Source organism: Scyliorhinus canicula, chromosome 8 (assembly GCF_902713615.1).
Source record: "Scyliorhinus canicula chromosome 8, sScyCan1.1, whole genome shotgun sequence".
NCBI classification, from domain to species: Eukaryota; Metazoa; Chordata; class Chondrichthyes; order Carcharhiniformes; family Scyliorhinidae; genus Scyliorhinus; species Scyliorhinus canicula.
The window spans coordinates 45391521-45415635 of record NC_052153.1 but is presented as its reverse complement, the minus strand read 5'-3'; the positions used below and the strand labels follow the sequence as shown (position 1 = coordinate 45415635).

Below are 24115 nucleotides of genomic sequence, written 5' to 3'. Positions count from 1 at the left end.
TATTTTACATGTTGATTGTGGCACGGTATCACAGTGGTTAGCACAGTTGCTTCACAGCTCCAGGGTCCCAGGTTCGATTCCTGGCTTGGTCACTGTTTGTGTGGAGTCTGCACGTTCTTCCCGTGTCTGCGTGGGTTTGCTCCGGTTTCCTCCCACAGTCCAAAGATGTGCACATTAGGTGGATTGGCCATGCTAAATTGCCCTTGGTGTCCAAAAGGGTTGGGTGGGGTTGCTGGGTTACGGGGATAGGATGGTGGTGTGGGCTTGGGTGGGGTGATCTTTCCAAGGGCCAGTGCAGACTCGATGGGCCGGATGGCCTCCTTCTGCACTGTAAATTCTATATTTATCTTGTTTACACTCTTTGATCTTCAATTCATCTGCATATCAACATTGGCCCTTCCTTGATTTAAATGTTCACACTTTCTCCTGATAAATCTGGTGTACCACCTTGTATCAGTTTATTTTCACTCTCCCTTCTCCAGTGCCTGAATGTTTTTTTTCATAACACCAGGGTTCTACTCCAGGTTTGCAAATGCAGCTTCATTAAAATTTGAGCTCTATTCCTCTGACCAAATGGACCATCATCCTATCTTTGCTACCTTTGCACACTGCTGGTGGCTTCGGTGACTCATACATAGCAGTTGCCTCATTTCTTTCAACGGTGCCACAAGGGAGGACAGTAACTCTGGCACACCCTTTTGAGTCACTGCTAACTTTGTCTAATCAGATGCTGTTTTTCCAGATAATCTCTTATCATCTGGATGCAATTCTTAATGCCTTGAATATGTAATTCATAATTGAGGCAAGGGGCACTGGTTTATACTTGGTGCATATGTGTCATGTATACCACCTTTTGGTTATTGAGTCATTAGCTCATTCCAGTGAATGAAAATGATCTGAACTGGAGTTTTGTATTTCCTTCAGATATTATGTTTTTAATCTCTCTCTACCTTGTTTAATCTCTCACCTCTCCATAATAATATAATGATCTCACCTCTCCATAATAATATAATGATCTCACCTCTTGGCTGTCCTCTGACATTTTCGTTTTCCACATGTGCCAGTCAGTTACCCAGGGTGTGTCCATACCCTTGTAATGGATGATTGTTAAGGAGAGGCAGTGGTATTGTCACGGGACTAGTGATCCAGGGATGGGCAATAAATGCTGGCCCAGAATAGAAAAAAAAAATTATTAATATCCTTTATAATTTATGCCAAATTACTCTTCATATTAAATCAGTTTCTTGGTCTTAATTCTATTTGATTCTGTCTCTTCCTTGTGAATTTCATGATTTCTTCTAATGTTGTTTCATTTTCTTGGTCATTTTGCTGTGCTGTTTGATCCTCTAATTATTTTCAGACTAAAGTGCCCTATGTAAAGTAAAACAAAAAACCTCAGAAATCACTTGTAGCCTATGTCCGCTCGCTTTAAATAGTCTTTCCATTTTAATCCTTTAATGCAATTATCATCAGTTCTGACCTCATTTGAATTTAAAATGAAAATGTTTTGCTTGTAAGCTGTCAAACATTCTTTTTACTTTGACTTGCCGATTCCTCCTGTCATTCAGTGGGGAACATCCCCTATTGTTTTACTTTTTACAGGGTTCTCTCACCCTGTGTAATCTGCACATGTATTTGCTTTCAGATTACACAACAGAGGAAACGTTTTGTGGCGATGTCCCTCCACGACGTACCCGCTCAGGACCTGGATTTTGGTCAGGAGTGGGAGCAGGCGGTTTGCTTGGATACCTGCTTGGCAGCAGAAGGTATTTAGTTTACAATCAGAAAGACATATCAGAATCCTTGTCTCTAATCTGATAATTTTTATTGAAATCAGGCCCAGAATTTGCAGAGTTTTTGACAACGCACCACTTCTGAATTTGACCACAACTTCAGGGTGTAGCACAAACACAGATGAATAAAGAAAGTGCAGTTTGTTGTTTACTGCCCTTCCACTGGTTGTGCTGTGGACCATCCAAGCCAATAATCATCAAATGTAATTGGTTGGTGGAGAATGTTTCCATTCTCATTTTGATGTCATAATTCCCATAAAAAGTGAACTTGATCAGTGCGATGAAATTAGGAGTTCAACGATGATCTGAATAATAACTGTAACTAATTGATTTATCCATGATAAAACCATGTGGAATATTGTTAAGTATCTCCATTGTGATTAACTGCTCGATTTTTTTTGTTGTTGTTTTTTTTTGTTTGTTTTTGTTTTTGTTTTTGGAGAACAATTTCTTTAAGTTTTTTTCATGATATTTCGAGTTCTGCTTTCGCCCCATGTATATGTCCCAATCTTTATTTTGCATTCTGTAAAAAAAAAAAAAAGTTTGAAGGCGAGTTGATTATTAGTCATCTTCATTTTCTTGTTGACCGCCTGTGAAAATTCCTTAGTGTGACTGGCTGTTTGACTTGGTGATATCAAAGAAGCTTTTCACCGTGAATTCCCATCAAACTGTGCTGTAATCAATTGGATGTTGAGTGGTAACATTTTTGTCATAGAGTTTGCTAGATCTCTTTGCAAGACTTTCTTTTGAGGCTAATGGCAAGTATTTGTGCTTTGCTCTGGCACCCAAATGTCTGAGGGTAAGGTAGGCATTTAAATGTTGCATATCATGCCTGATTTATGGGGATTGTTGGTAAGTGAGTGATTATGAATGCAGTGCGTGAGGCTAGTGATGAAGTTCGTTACTGACATTGGGAACTTGTCGACGAGCTAATTGCTGGGAGATGTTTTTTCTAGAGGAAATGTGGACGGGGGTGGGGGTTTGGGGGGGGGGGGGTGGAAGGGGCTCAATGTTAATAATGGATAGGGCTGGGTCAGGCTCATGGGGCAGGGCCCGGTGGTATGATGATGGTGGATAAGAAGGATGGGGGGGTGAGAGACCCCCCAGTTAGGATAGTCACGTGGAATGTGAGGGGGTTAGGAGGTCCGGTCAAGAGGTCAAGGGTGCTTGCGCATCTTAAAAGTATGAAAGCCGACCTAGCAATGCTGTAGGAGACTCACTTGAGGGTGAAGGATCAGGTGAGACTTGAAAAGGGCTGGGTTAGTCAGGCATTCCACTCTGGATTTGACGGAAGGGCTCAAGGGGTAGCGGTAAAACGGGGGTGGGGGCAAAAGCGTTGGCTAGGCTAATGGGAAGGCTTTGCTGGCTGGGGTTAAAGGGTCGGAATACTCGGCAATTGCAGTGTCAGATCATGCTCCTCATTGGGTGGATATGGTACTGGACAAAGGGTAGCTCGGAGGCCGAGGTGGAAATTAGATGCAGGACCTTTGGGAGTTCTGTGACAAAATTGAAAAGGTAATTGAGGAACATGTCAGTTTCAACTGTACGGGTGAGGCGTCGAAGGCAGTTGTCTGGGAGGCTTTAAAGGCAGTGGTGAGGGGGTGAGGTGATCTCGTTTAAGGCCAGGGTAGACAAAGAGGAGAGGTTGGATCGGCAGAGGGTAATATGAAATGAAATGAAAATCGCTTATTGTCATGAGTAGGCTTCAAATGAAGTTACTGTGAAAAGCCCCTCGTCGCCACATTCCGCCGCCTGTTTGGGGAGGCTGTTACGGGAATCGAACCGTGCTGCTGGCCTGCTTGCAAATCCAGCGATTTAGCCCTGTGCTAAACAGCCCCTGTTGGAGGTAGATAGGAGTTATGCAGAGGATGGAGACCCAGCAAAGCTGGAAAAGAGGAAGGAACTACATGCGAGTTTTGACCGGCTATCTACCAGGAAGACAGTGCGCCAACTGAAACGAGCAAGGGGTGCAGTTTACGAGCATGGAGATAAGGCTGGGCATGTTAGCAGGTCAGCTCCGGAGGGAGGCAGCGGTAAGGGAAATTGTTCAGGTGGGGGACAGAACATGGGAGTTGGTGGTGGCTCTGGATCTGATTAACAAAGTCTTTGACGAATTTTATGAGAGTTTGTACAGGTCAGAGCCACCTGGGGGAGACCAGGAGATGCAGGAATTTCTAGATGGATTGGAGTACCCGAGGTTAGGGGAGGGGGACAGGGCTACATTAGAAGGAGTGATAGTGGAACAGGAGATAAAAGATGCGATTGGGAGGATGCAGTCGGGGAAGGTGGCAGGGCCGGATGGGTTTCCGGTGGAATATTATAAAACATTGAAGGATAAGCTGGTACCCCTGATGGTGGGGATGTTTCAAGAGGAGATAGGGAAGGAGGTGCTGCCACAAATTTTGGGGCAGGCATCGATTTCCCTGTTGCTAAAAAAAGATAAGGACCCGACGGAGTTGGGGTCATATAGGCCCATATCACTTTTGAATGTGGAAGCATAAGTATTGGCACGGTACTGGCGGGTAAGCTGGAAGAGTGCCTCCCGAAGGTGATGGGTGAAGATCAGACTGGGTTCGTGAGAGGGAGGCAGCTCTTTTCAAACATTGGAAGGGTATTGCACATCATTATGGCACCGGCGGAGGGGAAGGAAACAGAGGTGGTTGTGGCATTGGACGCTGAGAAGGTGTTTGACCGGGTAGAATGGGGGTACTTGATGGCAGTTCTGGAGCAGTTTGGGATTGGACCATGATTTGCGAACTGGGTAAACCTATGTAAGGAGCCGAGGGCGAGTGTCCGCGCAAGCAACATCAGCTCGAGATACTTTTCTCTCCATCATGGGTCTAGGCGGGGATGTCCTATGTTCCCCCCCCTGCTGTTTGCACTCGCAATTCAGCCATTGACTATCGCATTAAGAGGTTTGGGGTATGGAAAGGAATAGTGCGGGGACGGATAGAGCATTGGGTGTCCTTATATGCCGATGACTTGCTGTGATACGTGTCGGAACTGAGTGTGTCGATAGTGGGAATATTGGAGCTGCTTCGAGTGTTTGGATCTTTCTCTGGGTACAAGCTGAATCTAGACGAGTGAATATTTTGTGGTGTTTTGGCTGGGGCTGGTGGTAGGGGTGGGGGGGCTGCCATTCCATAGGGCAGGGACTCACTTTAGGTACCTGGGGGTGCAGGTTGCCTGGGAGTGGGGGCTCCGCAGGTACAACATTTCTAGTTTGGTGGGTACAGTGAAAGCTGATCTGGCAAGGTGGGATGGTCTCCCTCTGTCACTGGCGGGTTGGGTACAGGTGGTGAAAATGAACGTGTTGCTGCGATTTCTGTTTATTTTTCAATGCCTGCCGATTTTCTTGCCAAAGGCTTTTTTCAGAGAGATTGAAGGAAGGATTACTTTGTTCATGTGGGGAGGGAAGGTGGCCAGAGTTAGAAAGGTGCTGCTACAGAGGGGAAGGCAGGCAGGGGGTTTGGGTCTTCCGAACCTGATGTATTACTACTGGGCGGCGAATGTGGAGAAGGTGCGGAGCTGGGTCAGAGGGATTGATTCCCAGTGGGTCAGAATGGAGGCGAGTTTGTGAAGGGGGTCGGGATTGAAAGCACTAGCAACAGCACAACAGCACCGCTCCTGATGGCCCCAGGGAAAAGGGGGATTAAGACACTAAAATATATGTTTCTTAGGGGTCGGTTTGCAGGATTGAAGGAGTTAGAAGTGAAGTATGGGCTGGAGCAGGGGGAAATGTTTAGATGCATGCAGGTTCAAGATTTTGCCAGAAAGGAGATACAGAGCTTCCGGTGGAGCATGCTTCGAACGTATCCACCTCGTGAGCGAGATTGGGGCTGATACAGCTGAAGGTGGTATACAGAGCACATCTCGCGAGGGTGAGCCGATTCTTTGAAGGAGTAGAAGATGTGTGTGAACATTGCAGGGTGCTCGAGGACAGCAATTGTGATCTCCATATTTAAAAAGGAAGATAAAAGGATCAAGGGAGTAGATAAATTAGCTTAACATAGTGGTCAAAAGATTGTAGAATCCTTGCTGAAAGATGTATTGAAAAAACATAATAAAAAGCATGCAGCATGGAGTTCAAAAGGAAAGGTGCTTGATCAATCGCCTTGATTGAAAACTACAGGATTGATAATGTTAATGTAGGGGAAATGTCTTTGGATTTCTTCAAGTCTGTTGATAAGGCACCACATAATAGACTCCTAACTAAAACCAGAAAATGTTGAGTCAGGACAAGTAGCGAAATTAGAGATATGTTTTAAAATTTTCACCCATGGGTTGTGGGCAGAGGGTGGCAGAGCATAGAACATTGCAGTGCTGGAGAAAGAGGACATCCCAGAGGTGGAGATCAAGGACATAATCTATTTGGCTGGAGCTAAGGAACATAAACAATGAAATTACATTGCTTGGTATAATCTATAGGTCACCCAAGTAATATAAAGGACAGAGAGGGACAAAAATTCCTAAAGTTGTTCAGGACATTTTCTGTAGTTGTTCCTTTCTAGTATGTGAAAGGAGGCACTGCTGGACCTTGTTCTTGGGAAAGAGATGGGGAAAGAGATGGGCCAAGTGGATCCAATGTCAGCAGGGGCACAGTGATCATTGTATCTTAAGATTTAGGTTGGTTATGGAAAAGGACAAGGAACTCGAAAGTAAATAATTAACTGGGGTAAGAATAAATTTCAGCCTGATAAATTGGAATCAAAGGTTGGTGGGAAATGCAGTGACCCATAGGCTACTTTGAAAGAGGAAATAATTTGGAGTTCGGTAGGACAAAGAAATCCAGATCTCCCTCGATGACAAAAGGGATAGAGATTAAGATGAAATGAAATGAAAATCGCTTATTGTCACAAGTAGGCTTCAAATGAAGTTATTGTGAAAAGCCCCTAGTCACCACATTCCGGTGCCTGTTCGGGGAGGCTGGTACAGGAATTGAACCAGTTAGTTCAACCTCTGTAGCGGGGAAGGCAGTAATATGAGACAAAATGGTCTCTTCAGCAAATGCAGGTTAATTAAGGAAAGATAACCAGTGGGATTTTCCCTTCTGCAGCATCCCCCGAAAGTGCCGGAGAGACGGCGCGGGTTTGCACATGCGCCGAAAGACCGGCGTGATCTTGCGCATGCACGGAACCGCCAGTGTGGTTCCGTGCATGTGCAGACCAGCTGGCGTATTTTGGTGCATGCCTCCTCCGCGCTGGCCATGGCGGAGCCCTACAGGGACCGGCGCGGAAGGAAGGAGTGCCCCCACGGCACAGGCACGCCTGCAGATCGGTGGGCTCTGATCGTGGCCCAGGCCACCGTGGGGGGCCCACCCGGGGTTGGATCGCCCCGCCGACTTACCTGCCAGGTCCCGCCATGTGGGACCACACGTAACCCATGTCGGCGGGACTGACCTAAAACGGACGGCTGCTCGGCCCAACGGGGCCTGGAGAATTGCCGGGGGGGGGGCAGCGCTGCCAACGGCCCCCGACTGGCGTGGCGTGAACCCCGCCCAAAAACCAGCACCGGAGAATACGGCAGTCTGCGGTGGGGCGGGATTCACGCTGCCCACCCGGGATTCTTCATTCCAACGGGGGTGGGGGGACGGAAAAACGTCCAACATGTTTTTTATTAAGGGGAAAATCATGTTTAACTAACTTGCAGGAATTGTTTGATGAGGTAACAGAGAGGATTGATGATAAGGTGTATATGGATTTCCAAAATGCATTTGATAAAGTGTCACACAACAGATATGAGAGCAATGTTATAACTCATGGAATTAAAGGGACAATAATGACATGGATATGAAATTGGTTGAGTGACAGAAACAGAGTAGTGATTAACAGTTTTTCTGATTCGAGGAAGGTTTGTAGTGGAATTCCCTAAGATCCATGTTCTTCCCGACATATTAATGAGCTAGACTTTGGTATGAATGCAGTTTCAAAATTTATGAACGTTACTAAACTTGGAAGCAGTGTGAGCAGTGAGGAGGATGGTGTAGAACTTTAAAATGACATAGTCAGGGAGAATGGGCTGGCAATTGGTAGAGACAATATAAAATAAAAGGTACAATTCAAAAGGGGATACAGGAACAAAAGAATCTGGGTGTATATGTGCATAAGTCATTGAAGGTGGCAGGGCTGGTTGAGAGAGTGATGAATAAAGCATACAGAATCCTAGGCTTTATTGATAGGGTAAGCGTTCTCCAAGGCAGCCTTCAGGACACGCGACAACGCAGAATCGCCAAGCAGAAACTTATAGCCAAGTTCCGCACCCATGAGTACGGCCTCAACCGGGACCTTGGATTCCTGTCGCATTACATTCACCACTATCTGGCCTGAGCTTGCGAAATCCGACCAACAGTCCTGGCTTGAGACAATTCACACCTCTTTAACTCCAGTTGCTCTGTCTGGACCTGTAAAGACTTAATTACCTACAAAGACTCGCATTCAAAGTTTTGTCTTGCATCTTGACATTGTCTATATATATATATATATGTTTCTGGAACCTACCTCTTCATTCACCTGAGAAAGGAGCAGTGCTCCGAAAGCTTGTGATTTGAAACAAACCTGTTGGACTTTAACCTGGTGTTGTCAGACCTCTTACTGTGCTCCCCTGAGTCCAACGCCGGCATCTCCACATAATTTATTAAAAGGGGCATAGAATACAGAAGCAAGGAGGTTTGGGTTAAACTTGCATAGAACAATGGTTTTGCCTCAACTGGAGTAAAGTGTCCAGTTCTGGGTGCCACATTTTGTGAAAGATGTCAAGGCATTGGAACGAGTGCAGGAAAGATTCAGTGGTTCCAGGGATGAGGAAATTCAGGTACGTAGCTAGAACAGAGAGGTTGGGAGTGTTTTCTTTGGAGAAGATTGAGGGGAGATTTGATGCGAGATATTCAAAATCATGAGGGACCGAGTAGACAGGGAAAAACTGTTCCCATCGATGGACGGATTGGGAACGGCAGAGCACAGGTTCAAAATAATCAGCAACAGAAGCAATGGAGACATGAGGAAGATCTTCTCCACACAGCGGCTGGTTAGGATCTGGAATGCACTGCCTGAGAGAGTGGCGGAGGCAGGTTCAATTAAGGTAGTCAAGAGGGAGTTGAATTATTATCTGGAAAAAAAAACATTCTGCAGGGCAAAGTGGAAAAGGCTAGGGAGTGGCACGAGGCAAAATGCTCCTTTGAAAATCCAGCGCAGGCGGTTGGACCAAATAGCTTCCCTTTGGACTGAAATTATTCTGTGATTCTGAAGTACTGGAACAGGTGCAAATGCGATTTACTGGAATGATACCAGAGGTCATGCCTTTATTGGGATTACGGTTAGGTTAGTTACCTTGTAAACCTTGGGCACTGTTTGATTTTCAAATGATTCCCAAGATAATGGCAAGAGCTTCATTGGAACACTAGCAGGCCATGGATAGAAAGGTTAGAGTGATAAAAAGATGGAGAATTAAAATGACGAGCAACCAGAATGATGCCTGTGTGCTGAATTGAGGTATTATGTGAAGCCATCACTCAATCTGGCCTCCCCAGTGTAGAGATGATCACATCGTGAATGGTAAATGCAGTACACTAGATTGAAAGAAATACAAGTGAATCACTCGCTTGGAAGGAGCATTTGGGGCTTTAGACAGTGAGAAGAGCACAAGTGAAAAGACACTTGCTGCATCTCCTGTGCTGACTCTGAAACTTTCCCTGACTCTGAGTCATAACGTAAACAAATCAAGGAGCGCATGGGGGAACTACAACAATTGTTTATTCCTGTCTGCCGCAAAAGTAAAACTGGAAAGGTGGCCAAACCAGAGTTTACAAGGAAGAAACATTCAAATTGGCCAAGAGAAACAACAACCATGAGCATTGGAAGCAGTTTAGAATTCAGCAAAGGAGCACCAAAGGATTGATTAAGAAAGGGAAAATAGGGTACGGTGGTAAACATAAAAACGGACTCTAAACATTTCTGTAGGTATGTGAAGAGAAAACGATTGGTGAAGACAAATGTAGATCCCTTACAGTCAGAAACAGGGGGATTCATAATGGGGAACAAAGAAATGGCTGAACAACTAAATACATACTTTGGTTCTGTCTTCACAAAGGAACACAAGTAACATACCAGAAATGTTGGGAGCAGTTTGGGGCAGCATGGTAGCACAAGTGGATAGCACTATGGCTTCACAGCGGTAGGTTTGATTCCCCGCTGGATCACTGTCTGTGCGGAGTCTACAAGTTCTCCTCGTGTCTGCGTGGGTTTCCCCCGGGTGCTCCGGTTTCCTCCCACAGTCCAAAGACGTGCAGGTTAGGTGGACTGGCCATGATAAATTGCCCTTAGTGACCAAAAAAAGGTTAAGAGGGATTATTGATTACGGGGATAGGGTGGAAGTGAGGGCTTAAGTTGGTCGGTGCAAACTCGATGGGCCGAAAGGCCTCCTTCTGCACTGTATGTCCTATGTATGTTCATTCGTAGAGAAATGGTATTGGGGAAATTGTTTAGTTTGAAGGCCGATAAATTCCCAGGGCCTGATAATCTACATCCCATTGTATTTGAGGAAATGGCCCTAGAAACGGATGCATTGGTGGTCATCTACTAAGATTCTATAGACTCTGGAACAGTTCCTACATAATAGAGGGTAGCTAATGTAAAAAGTGAGGGAGAGAGAAAATAGAAAATTATAGACCAGTAAGCCTGACATCAGTCATGGGGAAAATTCCAGAATTCATTATCAAAAATTTAACAACACAGCACTTGGAAAATAGTGGCCGGGTCGGATAGTCTGCGTGGATTTATGAAAGGGAAATCCTGCTTGACAAATCTGTGGAATTCTTTGAGGTTGCAACTAGTAGATTTGATGACGGGGAGCTAGCAGATATGGTTTCTTTGGACTTTTAGAAGGTTTTTGACAAAGTCTCACCTTAAGAGCTAAGCATGCAAAATTAAAGCGCATATAGTGTATCGAAAAACATAGAAAACTGGTTGGCAGGCAGGAAACAAAGAGGAGGAATAAATGGGCCCTTTTCCAAATTGCAGACAGTGACAGTGGGGTGTCACGGGGATCGGTACCAGGACCCCAAATATTCACAATATATGTTAATGATTTAGATGAAGGAACGAACTGTAATACATTCAAATTGGCAGATGACACCAAGCCAGATGGGAGGCTGAGCTGTGAGGAGATGTAGAGATCCTTCAGTGTGATGTGGACAAGTTGAGTGACTAGGCAAATGGACGGCAGATGTAGTGCATTTTGCAAACGTGAGTTTATCTAATTTGGTAGCAAAACCGAGAAGGCAGATTATTTTCTGAATGACCATAAATTAGGAGAGGGGAATGTACACCGAGACTTGGGTGTCCTCGTACAACACCCGTTGAACGTTAGCATACAGATGCAGCAGGCAGTACCCTCGTTGAAGGTTAGCATACAGGTGCAGCAGGCAGTACCCTCGTTGAAGGTTAGCATATAGGTGCAGCAGGCAGTAAAGAAGGCCAATGGTATGCTGGCCTTCACAGCAAGAGAATTTGAGTACAGGAGAGGAATGTGCTCCTGCAATTATACAGGGCCTTGGTGAGGCCACACCTGGAATATTGTGTGCAGTTTTGGTCTCCTTATCTGAGGGAGGATTTTCTTGCTGTGGAGGAATTGCAGAGAAGGTTTACTAGACAGATTCCTGTGATGGTAGGACTGATGTATGAGGAGAGATTGAATCGGTTAGGATTGTAGTCGCTGAAGTTCAGAAGAATGTGGGGGGGGGGGGGATCTCCTAGAAATCTATAACGTTCTAACAGAACTAGACAGGGTAGATGCAAGAAGGATATTCCCGATGGTAGGGTTGTCACGGTCTGAGGATACGGGATACACCATTTAGGATTGAGATGAGGAGAAATTTCTTCACCTAGAGATTGGTCGGCCAGCAGAATTTGCAATTGCAGGGAAGCTGTTGAAGCCAAAATGTTGTCAGCCGAGTTCTCTGCAGATTCTCTGCAGATCGCACCCATGCCCACAGGTTTCCCGACAGCGTGGGGTGACCACAATGGGAAACCCCATTGACCAGCTGCGGGAACGGGGAATCCTATGCTGGCGGGGGTGCACCGGAAAGTGGGGCTGGTGGACTGGAAAATCCGCCCTGTATGTTTTCAAGAAGCAGTTAGATATAACACTTGGAGATGAAGTGTTGATGAAAGGATATGGGGGGGGGAGGGGGGGGATCAGGCTATCGAGTTAGGTGATCAACCAGGATGATGATGAATGGTGGAGCAGGCGCAAAGTGCTGAAAGGCCTCCTCCTCCTATTTTGTATGTTTCTCTGGTCTTGGTGTCTGCAGTCTCAGTGTTGCAGTCTCACAACCCAAAATATTGGACTGCTGTTGTTTAGAATTATTCCGCTAGCCACCTCTGGTCACCAAGAACTTTCCAAATGTAAACCTTATCATCCGGTTATCATCCGGTTTGAACTGCCTCTCCTTTGTGTGGTTGTAGTGTCCTTCCTTTTGCTTCTTGTCTCCTGCTCACTTATGCTCTGAGATATGGATGAAGCAAACCCAGATGAGATTTCGGCCTTCTACTTAACAGCAATTCCACTGGAGAGAGCCTGGTTGTGGATTGCGATGTGATGCGGTACTGGAATAGAAATATTGACAGCTTTGTACTCAGAGTATCACCTGCCATTCTCTTCAATCCCTCTTTGTGTTTGAACAGCTCGCTCCGCCAAACCATTCAAAGCCAAAATGTAACAGTGCAGTATGCACATTGAGCATACTGTTCTTTTGCATGAAGTCTTGAAATAATTCATTTGCAAACCTGGTGCCATTATCCGACGCAAGCGAATCTGGTCGACGATGAGTTGAAATAATTGGACGTATGTTGTGGGGGTTTCATTGGTAGTTATTCAACTACAGCATACTTCACTCTCCAACTGACCAGACACTTTGAGTTAGAGTTCAGTTTAAACTTGTAGTATAGCTCCCTTGCTATTGCTGCAATATCACTGGATGACATGTCAGCTCTCCGAACACAGAAAATACAAGTCAATTTTACTTTTCCCTGTTATCTGAAGTAATTAACATACACCAATCAAAAGTGTGCATTTGTTCAAAACTGATCTATGTCCACATAATAAGGATGTCATAATGCATTACACATGAGTATAGTTACCAATCATAATCAAGGCACATACATAATATACTAATGGCAGGCGCTTAGGTGCCTCTTATCTCCAAGCTTCCAGACAGTTAATAAATTAAGTATATGCCTGAGCTATAGCCCCAGACTTCCTTCCATTGTCCTGTGTTCAATGATGATCACGTGACTGGATACTGCCGGGTACCAACTAACGTTGTCTGCAGGCATCCTTGCTGAGACTACAAGTCCTTGGGAGCTTTATCTGTTGCCATAGCAATGGCCTGAGGTTAACTGTCTACAGTCTCTGCCAACAGGAGCCCATGTGAGCCCTTAGGATTTATTTAAACCTATTATATATGTTTATGATAGTTGGCCATCCTGGCATCAGAAATCTTTTACCGTGCGACAGTGGGATCTGTGTCCATGCACTGCTGATCTGTTTCACACCTACTGGAGAATGTGCCAGTCTTTTGAGTAAGAAAATTGTCTCGGGAGGACAAAATACCTCTGACAAATTTGGTAATGGGAAATGAGTCAACGCGTCCGCAATGCATTGTTTTTTTCCCCCTGCTCTGTACCTATATTATACTGATAAGCTGACAATGTAACTCTCCAATGCTGTATTCTTGTTGAGACCATGTAAGGAATCCATTTGACTCACTGGAAAAACAAATCAACAGCTTGTGGTCAGTACATATGGTGAACAGATAACCATTGAGGTACTGATGGAATCTTTTCACTGCAAAAGCAATACTAGATAATTGTTTAACTATAAATATCATTCTTCAGCCTTTATCAGTGTCTTAGATGCAAAACCAATGGGTATATTGGACTGGTCCTCCAGTAAATGAGAAAGTACGTTCCCGGACTGTAGGGGGAGGCATTGCATGACAGGATAAGTTCCTTATCTGGCTCAAAATGGACCAGCAAATGAGCCGATTGCAGCAATGCTTTCACATCTTTGAAAGCCACCTTTTGTGTGGGCTCCCACTTCCATTTGATTTCTTTGTGCAGAAGTAGCTACAGTGAAGCCAACAGTGTGCACAGATCTGGCAAAAACCTTCCATAATAGTTTATCAAACCTACAAATGACCTGAGTGTGGTCACATTCCTGGGCTCTGGAGCTTCCTTAATCACTCAAACTTTCCAGCCCACAAGTGATAAGCCTTGTGCAGTGATTCTGTTGCCTAGATACTCAATGCTTTGTGCCTGGGAAATGCACTTCCTCTTCTTCAGATGCAATTCCGTCTCTGAAAAACCTTTTTTTGAAGCTTAATTCAGTTTCCTGAAGTCTTCCTCCTCTTTCCTATGTTTAAGATGTAATCTAAGTAGACACCCATCTGAGGAATTCCTTGTAACAGTGCGTCCATCGTCCTCAGAAAGATTGCTAGACTGGAAGATACACCAAAAAAACAAATGATTGTACTTGAACGTCCCTTTCTTGTCAGGCACTGCTTTGAATCTTCCTCCAGCACTGCTGCATACCTTCCTCTGGCAAGTGTTGTTGATATGTCTGGCTCATGTCCAATTTTGAAAATGCCTTGCCTCCTGCAGGAGTTGAAATTTTTTTTCCACCCTAGAAAAACATCCAACTTGGAAAACTGGTTAATGGGGAACTTGAAGTCACCACACAAGTGCACCGTACTATCATTTTTAAAGGACAAGAACGATCAGTGCTGCCTATGGAGAAAATTGAATAGGCTCAATGATCCCAAGTCTTTGAAGGCGTTCCAACTCCTCCACTTTCTCATGGCATAGGGCACTGTCCTGGGCTTGCAAAAGTGAGGAGAAGCCTGAGGATCAACACACAACTTCACAGTGGTACCCCACAATGTATCCAGTTCATCCTTGGACATGTCTGTATACCTCTTGACAAAATCCTTGATCATCCTCGTGTGCTTGATCACATCCCACTTCAATGGAATTTTACAGCCTGAGCAAACTTGACGTTTGGTCACAAGGAGGCGTACACTTGTTCCGTGACCTATTCACAGGATGGACTTCCAACATCCCGAGCAAAGGTATGGATTCTCCAATGTACGTTCGAAGATTAACTCTGCTGGAATAAGTGCAGGCTTGTAAGTCTCTCCACTAATTACAGATGACAAGGCTCCTGTGTCAACCTCCATCTTGATTTGCTTGCCATCGATCACCACTTCAGTAAAAATAGTAAGAAGTTGCTTACCGCACTATAAAGTAAAGACCAACAGGTTTATTTGGAATCCCTAGCTTTCGGAACACTGCTCCTTCATCACCTGGTGAAGGAGATGTGCTCCGAAAGCTAGTGATTCCAAAGAAACCTGTTGGACTTTAACCTGGTGTTGTAAGACTTCTTACCGTGCCCACCCCAGTCAAACGCAGGCATCTCCGTATCATTAGTCAAAATAGGCTCTGCTTGTGCCTCAATCACATCAAACGTGTTTCTCTGCCTGCTCTGAGCTTTCCACATGGTGCATAGTGCTTGAGGATTCCACAAATGTAAACTTTCTTGCTCGGCCTTCATGTTGCTTTTCACACCCCTGCATTTCTTTGCTAAATGCCCCTTCTTGTTGCACCAGCGACAAAGTGTCTAGAAACTTGCACTGATTCGCATAAACAGGCTTACGTTTCATACAGCTTTGATATTCTTCAGCATGGCCAAGGCACGCATTTACAGACACCTATGTACAGGCAGGCTTTAGCTTGCCTGCTACCGGTCTTCTGAGCTTTTGTCCCTCCTACTTGTTCCACTTCAGTGTATTCCCCCACCCCCCACCCCTTCTTTCTCTTCTTTGTTCCTTGTCTAGTCTAGTGTCTCCCCCCCCCCCCCCCCCCCCCCCATTTATTTGTTGCTCTACAAACAGGTTGGTGAATGGCTTCCAGATCCTGTGAAAGCCTCCATCCCATCCACAGATGATGTGTTTTATTTTCGCCAGCCTGAGAAATTCTGCCAGGGCAGGAGGTCAGTCTCCAGCCTTGAGCGGTGCTGCTGATCGTCAGCTGAGCAGGGTTATCCGGCGGGCAATCAGGGAGGCAAAGACTAGGATGTTGACCCCATCCCCATGAAGAGCTCTGGCTGATCTGACACCCCGAAGACTCCACTTTTGGGCAGGGCTCTACCCTCATCCCCACAACTCTGGACATGGCCTCAAAGAATTGTGCCCACTACCCAACAAGTCTGGGGCAGGATCAGAACATGTGGGTGTGGTTGGCTGGGCCTTCCTAGCACAGTTCTTATTTATCCTCCACCTCTGGGGATAACTTGCTCATTCGAGTTCTGGTTAGGTGCACTGTGTGCACCACCTTTAGCTGCTTTAGGCTCAGCTCCGCGCGTGTGGAGGTGAAGCTTGCCCTGTTCAGTGCTTTGACCAGAGTCCTCACCCTATCTCCATGCCTAGTTCCTTCTCCCATTTATTCCATGTCTCATCCAAGGGTGAGTGCACCTCCTCCAGCAGTCGCCCATACAGATCTGCACAGTTTGCCCCGGCTCAGATCACCCGCGTTCAGCAATCTTTCTACTAGCGAGTGTCCTGGTATCTGGGGTACGTTGTTGTTTCTTTTCGGTGGAAGTTTTTGACCTGAATATATCTGGTCGTTTCCCCTCGTGAGCTGGAACTTCTCTGTGAGTTCCCCCAGGGGTCGCTACTTTACTGTCCTATACATGTCCCTAAATGTCAAAGTTTCCTCGTCTTATCTCCATCTTTTGAAGGAGGCGTCCATTGTTATGGAAGTGAACCTGTGGCTGTTGAAGATGGGGGGCCATGGTGGACATTTCGGTTAGACTGAAGTGCTGCCTCATTTGGTACAACGTTCAGAGCTTGGCTACTGCCACTGGGCTATTTGAGCATCTGTTCAGGGAGATGGGAATGCGATTGTGGCCAGCACTCGGAGGAATGTCCCTGCACAGGAACTCTCCACCATCCTCACCCACTCCGCTCCCGGTTCCTTTACCCAGCCCCGTACTCGTTCTGCTGTAGGTTCAGGGGAGCTAAGCCTACAACGTTTCTCCTCCTCTGTAGGACCACCTTTTGGATCCCGGTTCTTTTCCCCCCACACAAATGCCATGATTAACCTGTCGACTGCGTTAAAAAAGGCCTTGGGGATGTAGGTCGGGAGGGATCTGAACAGGAAGAGAAACCTGGGCAACACGTTCATTTTGATCGTCTACACTCTCCCTGCCAGGGAGATAGGGAGTGAGCCTCACCTCTGCAGGTCCTTTTTTGACTTCCTCCACCAGACATGTCGGGTACTGTGTCCAGTCGTCAGTTATTTGGATATCCAGGTAGTTGAGTTTAGCCTGGGACCATTTGAATGGCAGTACCCCCAGCTCTGTCCCTTCCCCCTGTGGGTTAACAGGGAAGATCTCACACTTGCTCAGGTTAAGCTTGTAACTTCTTGTATTGATTGCAATAATTTCCCCTGATCAGAACCTACAGCACCTCCCAGAATGTGGAGGGTGAGACCTCCCCGTTCTGGTTGTTGGTAACGTACCCATCTATGGCTGTGATATCCGATCGCAAAGTGTCTTCTTGGATGCAGGGCCTTGTCCAGCCTCCATGAGGGACATTGAGCCCGGCCCGTATCCAACCTCACATCTACGTAGTGTGGTCGGAGATTACGGTTACAGAGTATTCTGCTCCTGCTACCCTTGGATTACCGATTTCCCTGCTAAAAAGTAGTCGATCCTTCTTCTCCCTGAGGACCTGGGAGAAGAAGAAGTCCTGCTTCTCCCTCGGGTGCATGAACCTCCAGGGGTCTGCTGCCCTCATCTGCTCCATGAAGACTTTCAGCTCTCTCGCCATATTCATTAGTTTCCCCAATTTGGGGCTGGATATGTCTGTCCATGGGTCCTGTATGCAGTTATATTCCAGCTCCACGATGAGTCGTGTGTGTCTATGTCAGATATCTGCCATGGTTATTTGCTTGAATTCCATGTCATCCCAGTTGTGAACATATACATTTACAAGGACGACTAACAATGTCATACCGTCCCCCGGGTCCATAATCGTCTTTTGTCACCGTGAAAGCTGTCGTCTTGTTTAAAAGTATGGCTCCCCCTCTCCCTCATCCTGTAACACGATTTGTATGTTTGACCCACCCAGATTTTTCTTGCCTGCAGTCAGTGCTTCTCCCTCGGATGTGTTTCCAGCCCTCAGACTTTTCAGATGGACGAAGACTCCGGATCATTTCACTAGATCGTTAAGTCCCCTGACGTTCTAGGTGACTTTACTGATGGTGGGGGGGGGGGGGGGGGGTTCCTAATCCCCCCTTCCTTTTTTTAAAATAAATTTAGAATACCCAATTCATTTTTTTTCCAATTTAGGGGTAATTTAGCATGACCAATCCACCTATCTGCACATCTTTGGGTTGTGGGGGTGCGACCCATGCAGACACGAGGAGAATGTGCAAACTCCACACGGTCAGTGACCCGGGATCGAACCTGGGACTGTGGCTGTGAGGCCGCAGTGCTAACCACTGCACCACCGTGCTGCCCAATCACCCCCTTCCTGCTGGGTCAACCATACTTACCTTTTGGATGTGCCCCTGCCTCCAGGGTTTCCCTTTGTTAGACGGCAACCAAGTTGGTCGTTCCTGGCGTTGTTGCTTTTGCTGCTGCCATGTGTGACCCATCATAGCCTGTAATCTACAAACCCCCCTCCTGTGCCCAAGACCCCTTCCTGGGACTCAAAATTTAGGTTGAAAGTGAGGCAGTTCAGCGCCGCCCTGTTAGGTCTTTCTATCTCTTTTGTCGCCGCTATACCCCTCCCACTCCTGTCATTTCCCCCCTTCCTCCCATTGCTCTCACCCTCTCCTTCCTGGGACTCAAAGTTAGCTTGAAAGTGAGGCAGTTCTGTCCTGCGCAATTGTCCTCTTCTATTCACACACAGTTTGTTTCTACTGTTGCCTCTGTTGCTGCTGCCTGCTGCTGCGGTGAAGTAGTATTCCTGCCCCGGAAGGTTTCCAACGGTTTGGTTGGGTACAGCATTCCAAATCTTACCCCACTCTTGTAAAAGGCCGCCTTGGCTGCGTTAAATTCAGTGCGGCGCTTAGTCGTATCTGCCCAATGTCCTGGTCCACTCTGAGTGGCCTCTCCGCTGGCAAGACCATGTGTGCTATGCCCAGGTCAGCATCTTCTCCCGATCCTGGTACCGACGAAGTTTCGCTATGACGGCCCTTGGTTATTCTCCCGCTTTAGGCTTTGGCCTGAGCAACTTGTGGGCTGTATCTCTGGGGGTTTGGAAAAACTCTCTCTCTCTCCCTCCCAGCTTATCCAGGATCTGGGCCACATATATTCCATGGGGATCCCGCCCTCAATACCCTCCAGCAGCCCCGTGATGGCAGTGCGACCGGTTCTCCTGGTCCTCTAACTTCCCGTTCAGGGTCCCTTGCGTCGCCACCAACCTTGTTATTTCTGTCTCCAAGTAAACGATTCTGTCACTCTGGTCAGTTGCCGCTTTCTCCAGTTGTCTGATTATCGTCTCTTGTGCCTCCAACCGCTGCTCTGTCTTTTCTAGCACCATCTTGAAAGGGGCCAGGGCGTCAGCGACTGCTGCCTTCACCGTTGCCATCATTTTGAGCTTGATGGCGTGGCGTCCCTGTGCTTGAGTAGCACCTGAGTCCAGGGTAGTCCAGAGCCCCGGCTACCCTGCCTGCTTGGGTGTGGCCGGCTCGGATCCGTCCCACGTGCTCGTTGACGTCCCGTTCTTCCTCTCTCGGCTTTTACTGATTCTACTGTCTTCTTGGGTCCTAGAGCTATACCCGGGCATTTCTTGGTAGTTGTGGTCTTGGAGGGCGGTATCAGTGGCCTATTTTTGTGCTGAAGGTATTGATTTTCTGAGTTCCCGGAGGAGAGGCACTTTTCCTGCATTCGGTCAGCACGTCCCCATCCATGATGTGCTAACTTGAGACCACAAAGTAGGTAGTCGAATGTGTTGTTTTAAAATAAGGAACGTCTTTATTAAATAAATAACAATTTTTAACAATAACAGTAATAACTATGAAAACAGGACGCTAGAGGTCTTGCTTGACAGGTCACCTCTTGCAGACTGGCAAAGCCTGCCCAAAGTTTGCACGTGCTCAGAACCCTCAACAGACGCCAGTAAAACAATTACAAACGACAAAGGCACTCTACTCAAAATGACATGCCGGCGGGATTCTCCGGTCCCCAAGCCTTGTATTTCTCACAGGCATGCTGTTTGCTGGTGGCAGGATTCTCTCTTCTCACTGCTTATCAATGGCATTTCCCATTGACGTCACCCTTGCTGCAGGGGTACCCAAAGGTGGGAGCGCGTTGTCAGCCAGAAAGCAGAATCCCAACAGCCGGAGAATTCTGGCCTCTAACAGAAACCATTGAAGTGAAATAGAGCATTGGAACAGATGCCAGTACAAAGAGACTGCAAAAGGGTAGACTGCAAAGGGGGAGTAAAACACAGGATTGAGATAGGAAGAAGTACGTTTAGTGGGGCGGGAATAGACTGAAACAATGAGTCGCCCAATTAAGCCCCTGATTTACATCCCTTTGGATTGTAATGCCTGTTTTGGGGCAACTGACCTGGTTGCCTAAAAAAAATATACCTCTGCAGTTATAGCAGTTAGATCACTGACAAGTGCCACTATAGAATTGTTCGGTGCTGAACCCAATTTATTCCTGAAAAAAGAGCAAAGCTAACTTCTGCCCCTGCATAGTTCATGTAATAACAAGGCAAACTCGTGGTTTTAATGGATCTACAGTGGGTGAAAAGGAGTGAGATATCAGTGCTTTTCATACACTCCTGTGCAAAAATGTCCTGGTTAGTGCAAGGTGAACTCTAATTTAATTAATAGTATTGTTTCAAAGATGAAATAATAACGCATTTTGAATCTTCTCATTTCAGATCACAGCCAAACATTTCATCCTATCAGCACTATCAGAACTATCCGGATTATTACAGGTACCAACCCCAGGCAAGGCCGGGGGCTAACTGGAATCCTGAAAGTCCAGCAACCAGGCCAGCTTCAGGTAAACATGATTTTCTTTCAAATATGATGTCAATAAAGCTACAGGGCAGGATGCTCCGCCACGCCGCACCCGTGTTTTGGTGTGCCGCACACCCGCCGGCAGCCAGCCAATGGGATTTACCATTATGGGCACCTCCACGTCGTCAGGAAATCCGCGGACGTGAGTGCGCTGCTGGCGAAACGGAGGACCCCGCCAAACGGAGAATCTAGCCTCCGCAGTGTTTCTCAACATGATTTTGCTGATTTTCATTTTCACCACTACTTCACATATTATGCATCTTCCTGTATTTAATTTTCCATTTGTAATGTTGCAACCCCCTGGGTCGCCCAAATTGCAAAATGCTGAGCCGGTGTAGTAACAAAGTTCCACAGAAGGGTCATATGGACTTGAAACGTTAACTCTGTTTCTCTCCACAGATGCTGTTCTGCTGAGTTTATCCAGCATCTTCTGTTTTTATTGTCTGAGATGGCTGTTGTACCCCACAATAACAAACTGCTTATCTAAGTGCAACAGGTTTCCTGAAAAGATAAAGAGTGTTTTTGCAAAAAAGCTGCAATGAAGAGATCAAATTTGTTTCTCACTTTCATTTTAACAGGCTATGGTGGGACAAAAAGAAGATGAGATGTGCATGACAAAGAGGACAAGAAGATTAAAAAGTGCAAAAACTGTCAAGATTTGGTTGTACAATTGTTCAAATGCTCCTGCCTCAGTCTGACTGTCCAACGTAAGGCTGAGGCATTCTTTGTGAGCGGGAGATGTTCTTATAGTTTTTAAATTTTCACTTGCCTTTTTATGTAAACATCCAACTACTTGTATTCCAAACCTGTAATAACAATGAAGGTACTACTGACTGAGAAATATTCACATATGAATGAACATTTGAGCCAAGCTCACTTTGCCATAATTTATCATAAATTTGAAGGAAGAAAATATTCAATAAGCTAAGGTACTCTTTTGATACATCCTCTACTCCAAAACGTGCGTAAATCGATTGGGAGGTGAGGGGATAAAACTGAACAAAAATCTTATTTGCTAAGCTCAATACTGCTTTTGGTAAATTTTCTATTTGAATCTTAGTGCAACACATGAGAGTGCTAGCTAAGAGAATTCTGCTCCTCTGAGGCTTAGGAAATCCTGAATATGGCAAATTAAATAACTAAATATTATTTGAGGGGAAGGAGACAGTTCAAAATGTGAATTTTGGCTCGGTATTCAGAGCAGAAGCTGCTTAATATTTAATTTTGCTCCTCTAAAACGAGGTTGTGTACTCACATGGATTTTTTCAATGGATTTACCCACTGGTTTACTTCAGCCATTATCCACTGCCTCTGTCCCTGTTGGTCTCCCTTTCTTCCAAGCATTAACAATTATCTCTCTGTCCTGCACAAAAGCACGGACCATGGGTTCTGCAAAGGCACCGGATGGTAAATATTCCAATGCGCAAGAATGTTCCTTGGTTTCAATGTTATCAAATTTTATAATGGAAAATAAGTGACTGAATAATTAAATACTTGTCCTGGAAGCCCACCCCCTGCTTAATGTTAGAGTAAATCCGAATGCTCGATTAGATACGAGGGAAGAATCATGGGATATGGGAATTGCTAAATGAAAAAAACAAGGTCTGTCTAGTTCGCTGATGCAACAATAATAGCATTGCTACCTAATCAATCTTTATCAATTAAAACAGACCCAAAAATAGCTCAAGAAACCCCAGTGATAGAGAGGTTGGAAACCATCGATCCAATGCTTTTTTTTTGTTTGCCTTTGACATAATAACATTGATGTTTTCTATGATCAATTTTTTCTTTCGGTAGAGCGGCACGCTGGCGCAGTGGTTAGCACTGCTGCCTCACAGAACCGAGGACCCAGGTTCAATCCAGGCCCCGGGTTGCTGTCCATGTGGAGTTTGCACAATCTCCCTGTGTCTGTGTGGATCTCGCCCCCACAATCCAAAGATATGCAGGGTAGGTGGATTGCCGTACTAAATTATCCCATAATTGGAAAATTAAAAAATATATGTATTTTTTCTGGTTGCATGCAGATGTGCAGCAACCCAGAAAGTATTGCACAATTCACGTGCAAGTTGTCCTTTTTAAGATGCGTTCGTACACGTTCAAAATAATTTCAAAGTACCTTGCATTGAAGTGAATTGGCCGACCCAGCATAAAGAAAATGAGAGGAATATTTGTTTGACTCACTTCCATTCTGTCAAATGGAAGGTTCGACATGATAGCCTATCTTTATTTTGCTCTCATGAGAAATTCAGGGAGCATAACATTCATAGTACAAGAAACAGCAATGTTACTCAGTTTATATCTAAAACATTCAGCCTTTTCCTCAGAATACAATTCTGTCTTATTTTCCTTTGTGAAGACGCAGCTTGCAATTACTTGTGCTTTTTATCCCTGTGATGTCTTGTGTTCAATTTCAAATATGCTGAAAAGTTTCACTAGTTAGCAATGCATTATTGCTGCTAATCAGATACCAATAATGAATAAATAACTAACATAGCCTAACCATGTTTTGTAGGCCACAATTTTCCACTGCACAGAAATCTGCACTTATTTATCTATGCTGGAATATAAAAATCAATGTGAAAGAATCATAAATACAGTACAACGAGTGGGAGTCATAGTGAGTGGGTTGTTATCTGCTGTCATGGCACCTCACTATCGTAACTTTTGAACAGCACAGGAGAACCATAGAATTCCTATATCGCAGAAGGGGGCCATTTGACCCATCAGGTCTGCACCGACCCTCTGAAAGAACACCCTACCCAGGCCCCTTCCCCCAAGCTAACCCCATAAGCCCACCTAACCGATGCATGCTTGGACACTAAGGGATTAGCAATGCCAATCCACCTAACCCACACATTGGACTGTGGGAGGAAACCAGAGTACCTGGATAAAACCCACGCAAACACGGGGATAAATTGCAAACTCTACACAGTCAGCCAAGGCGGGAATTGAACCAGGGTCCCTGGCGCTGCCTTGGTCTTCATTCGTGTGGCTCATGACAACACTCGTCGAAGCCCATGGAGTCACGATTAAGAAGATGGAGGCGGCATTAACAGATCAGTGGTCGCATTACCTTTCTGGAGTCTGATCTGTCCTTGGTGGTCGAAGCCAATAAATAATTAAGAACAAAGCTGAATGACCTGGACAACAGGTCCAGCAGGCAGAACATCCGTATTGTGGAGTTACCAGAGGGGATTGTGGGCTGCACCCCTATGGAATTTTTAT

The 24115-nt window shown here is 45.7% G+C and overlaps 1 protein-coding gene across 1 annotated transcript in view; it reads left to right on the top strand.

Annotated features, from left to right (window-relative positions):
• Positions 1-23389, top strand: part of saraf (store-operated calcium entry-associated regulatory factor) — a 34899-nt gene extending 11510 nt beyond the window's left edge. The window contains exons 4-6 of the mRNA XM_038804462.1: positions 1646-1766; positions 20749-20873; positions 21469-23389. Of these exons, the coding sequence (XP_038660390.1) occupies positions 1646-1766; positions 20749-20873; positions 21469-21494 (272 nt within the window). The 3' untranslated portion in view covers positions 21495-23389. The remainder of the gene's footprint in view (positions 1-1645; positions 1767-20748; positions 20874-21468) is intronic.
• The last annotated feature ends 726 nt before the right edge of the window (positions 23390-24115 follow it).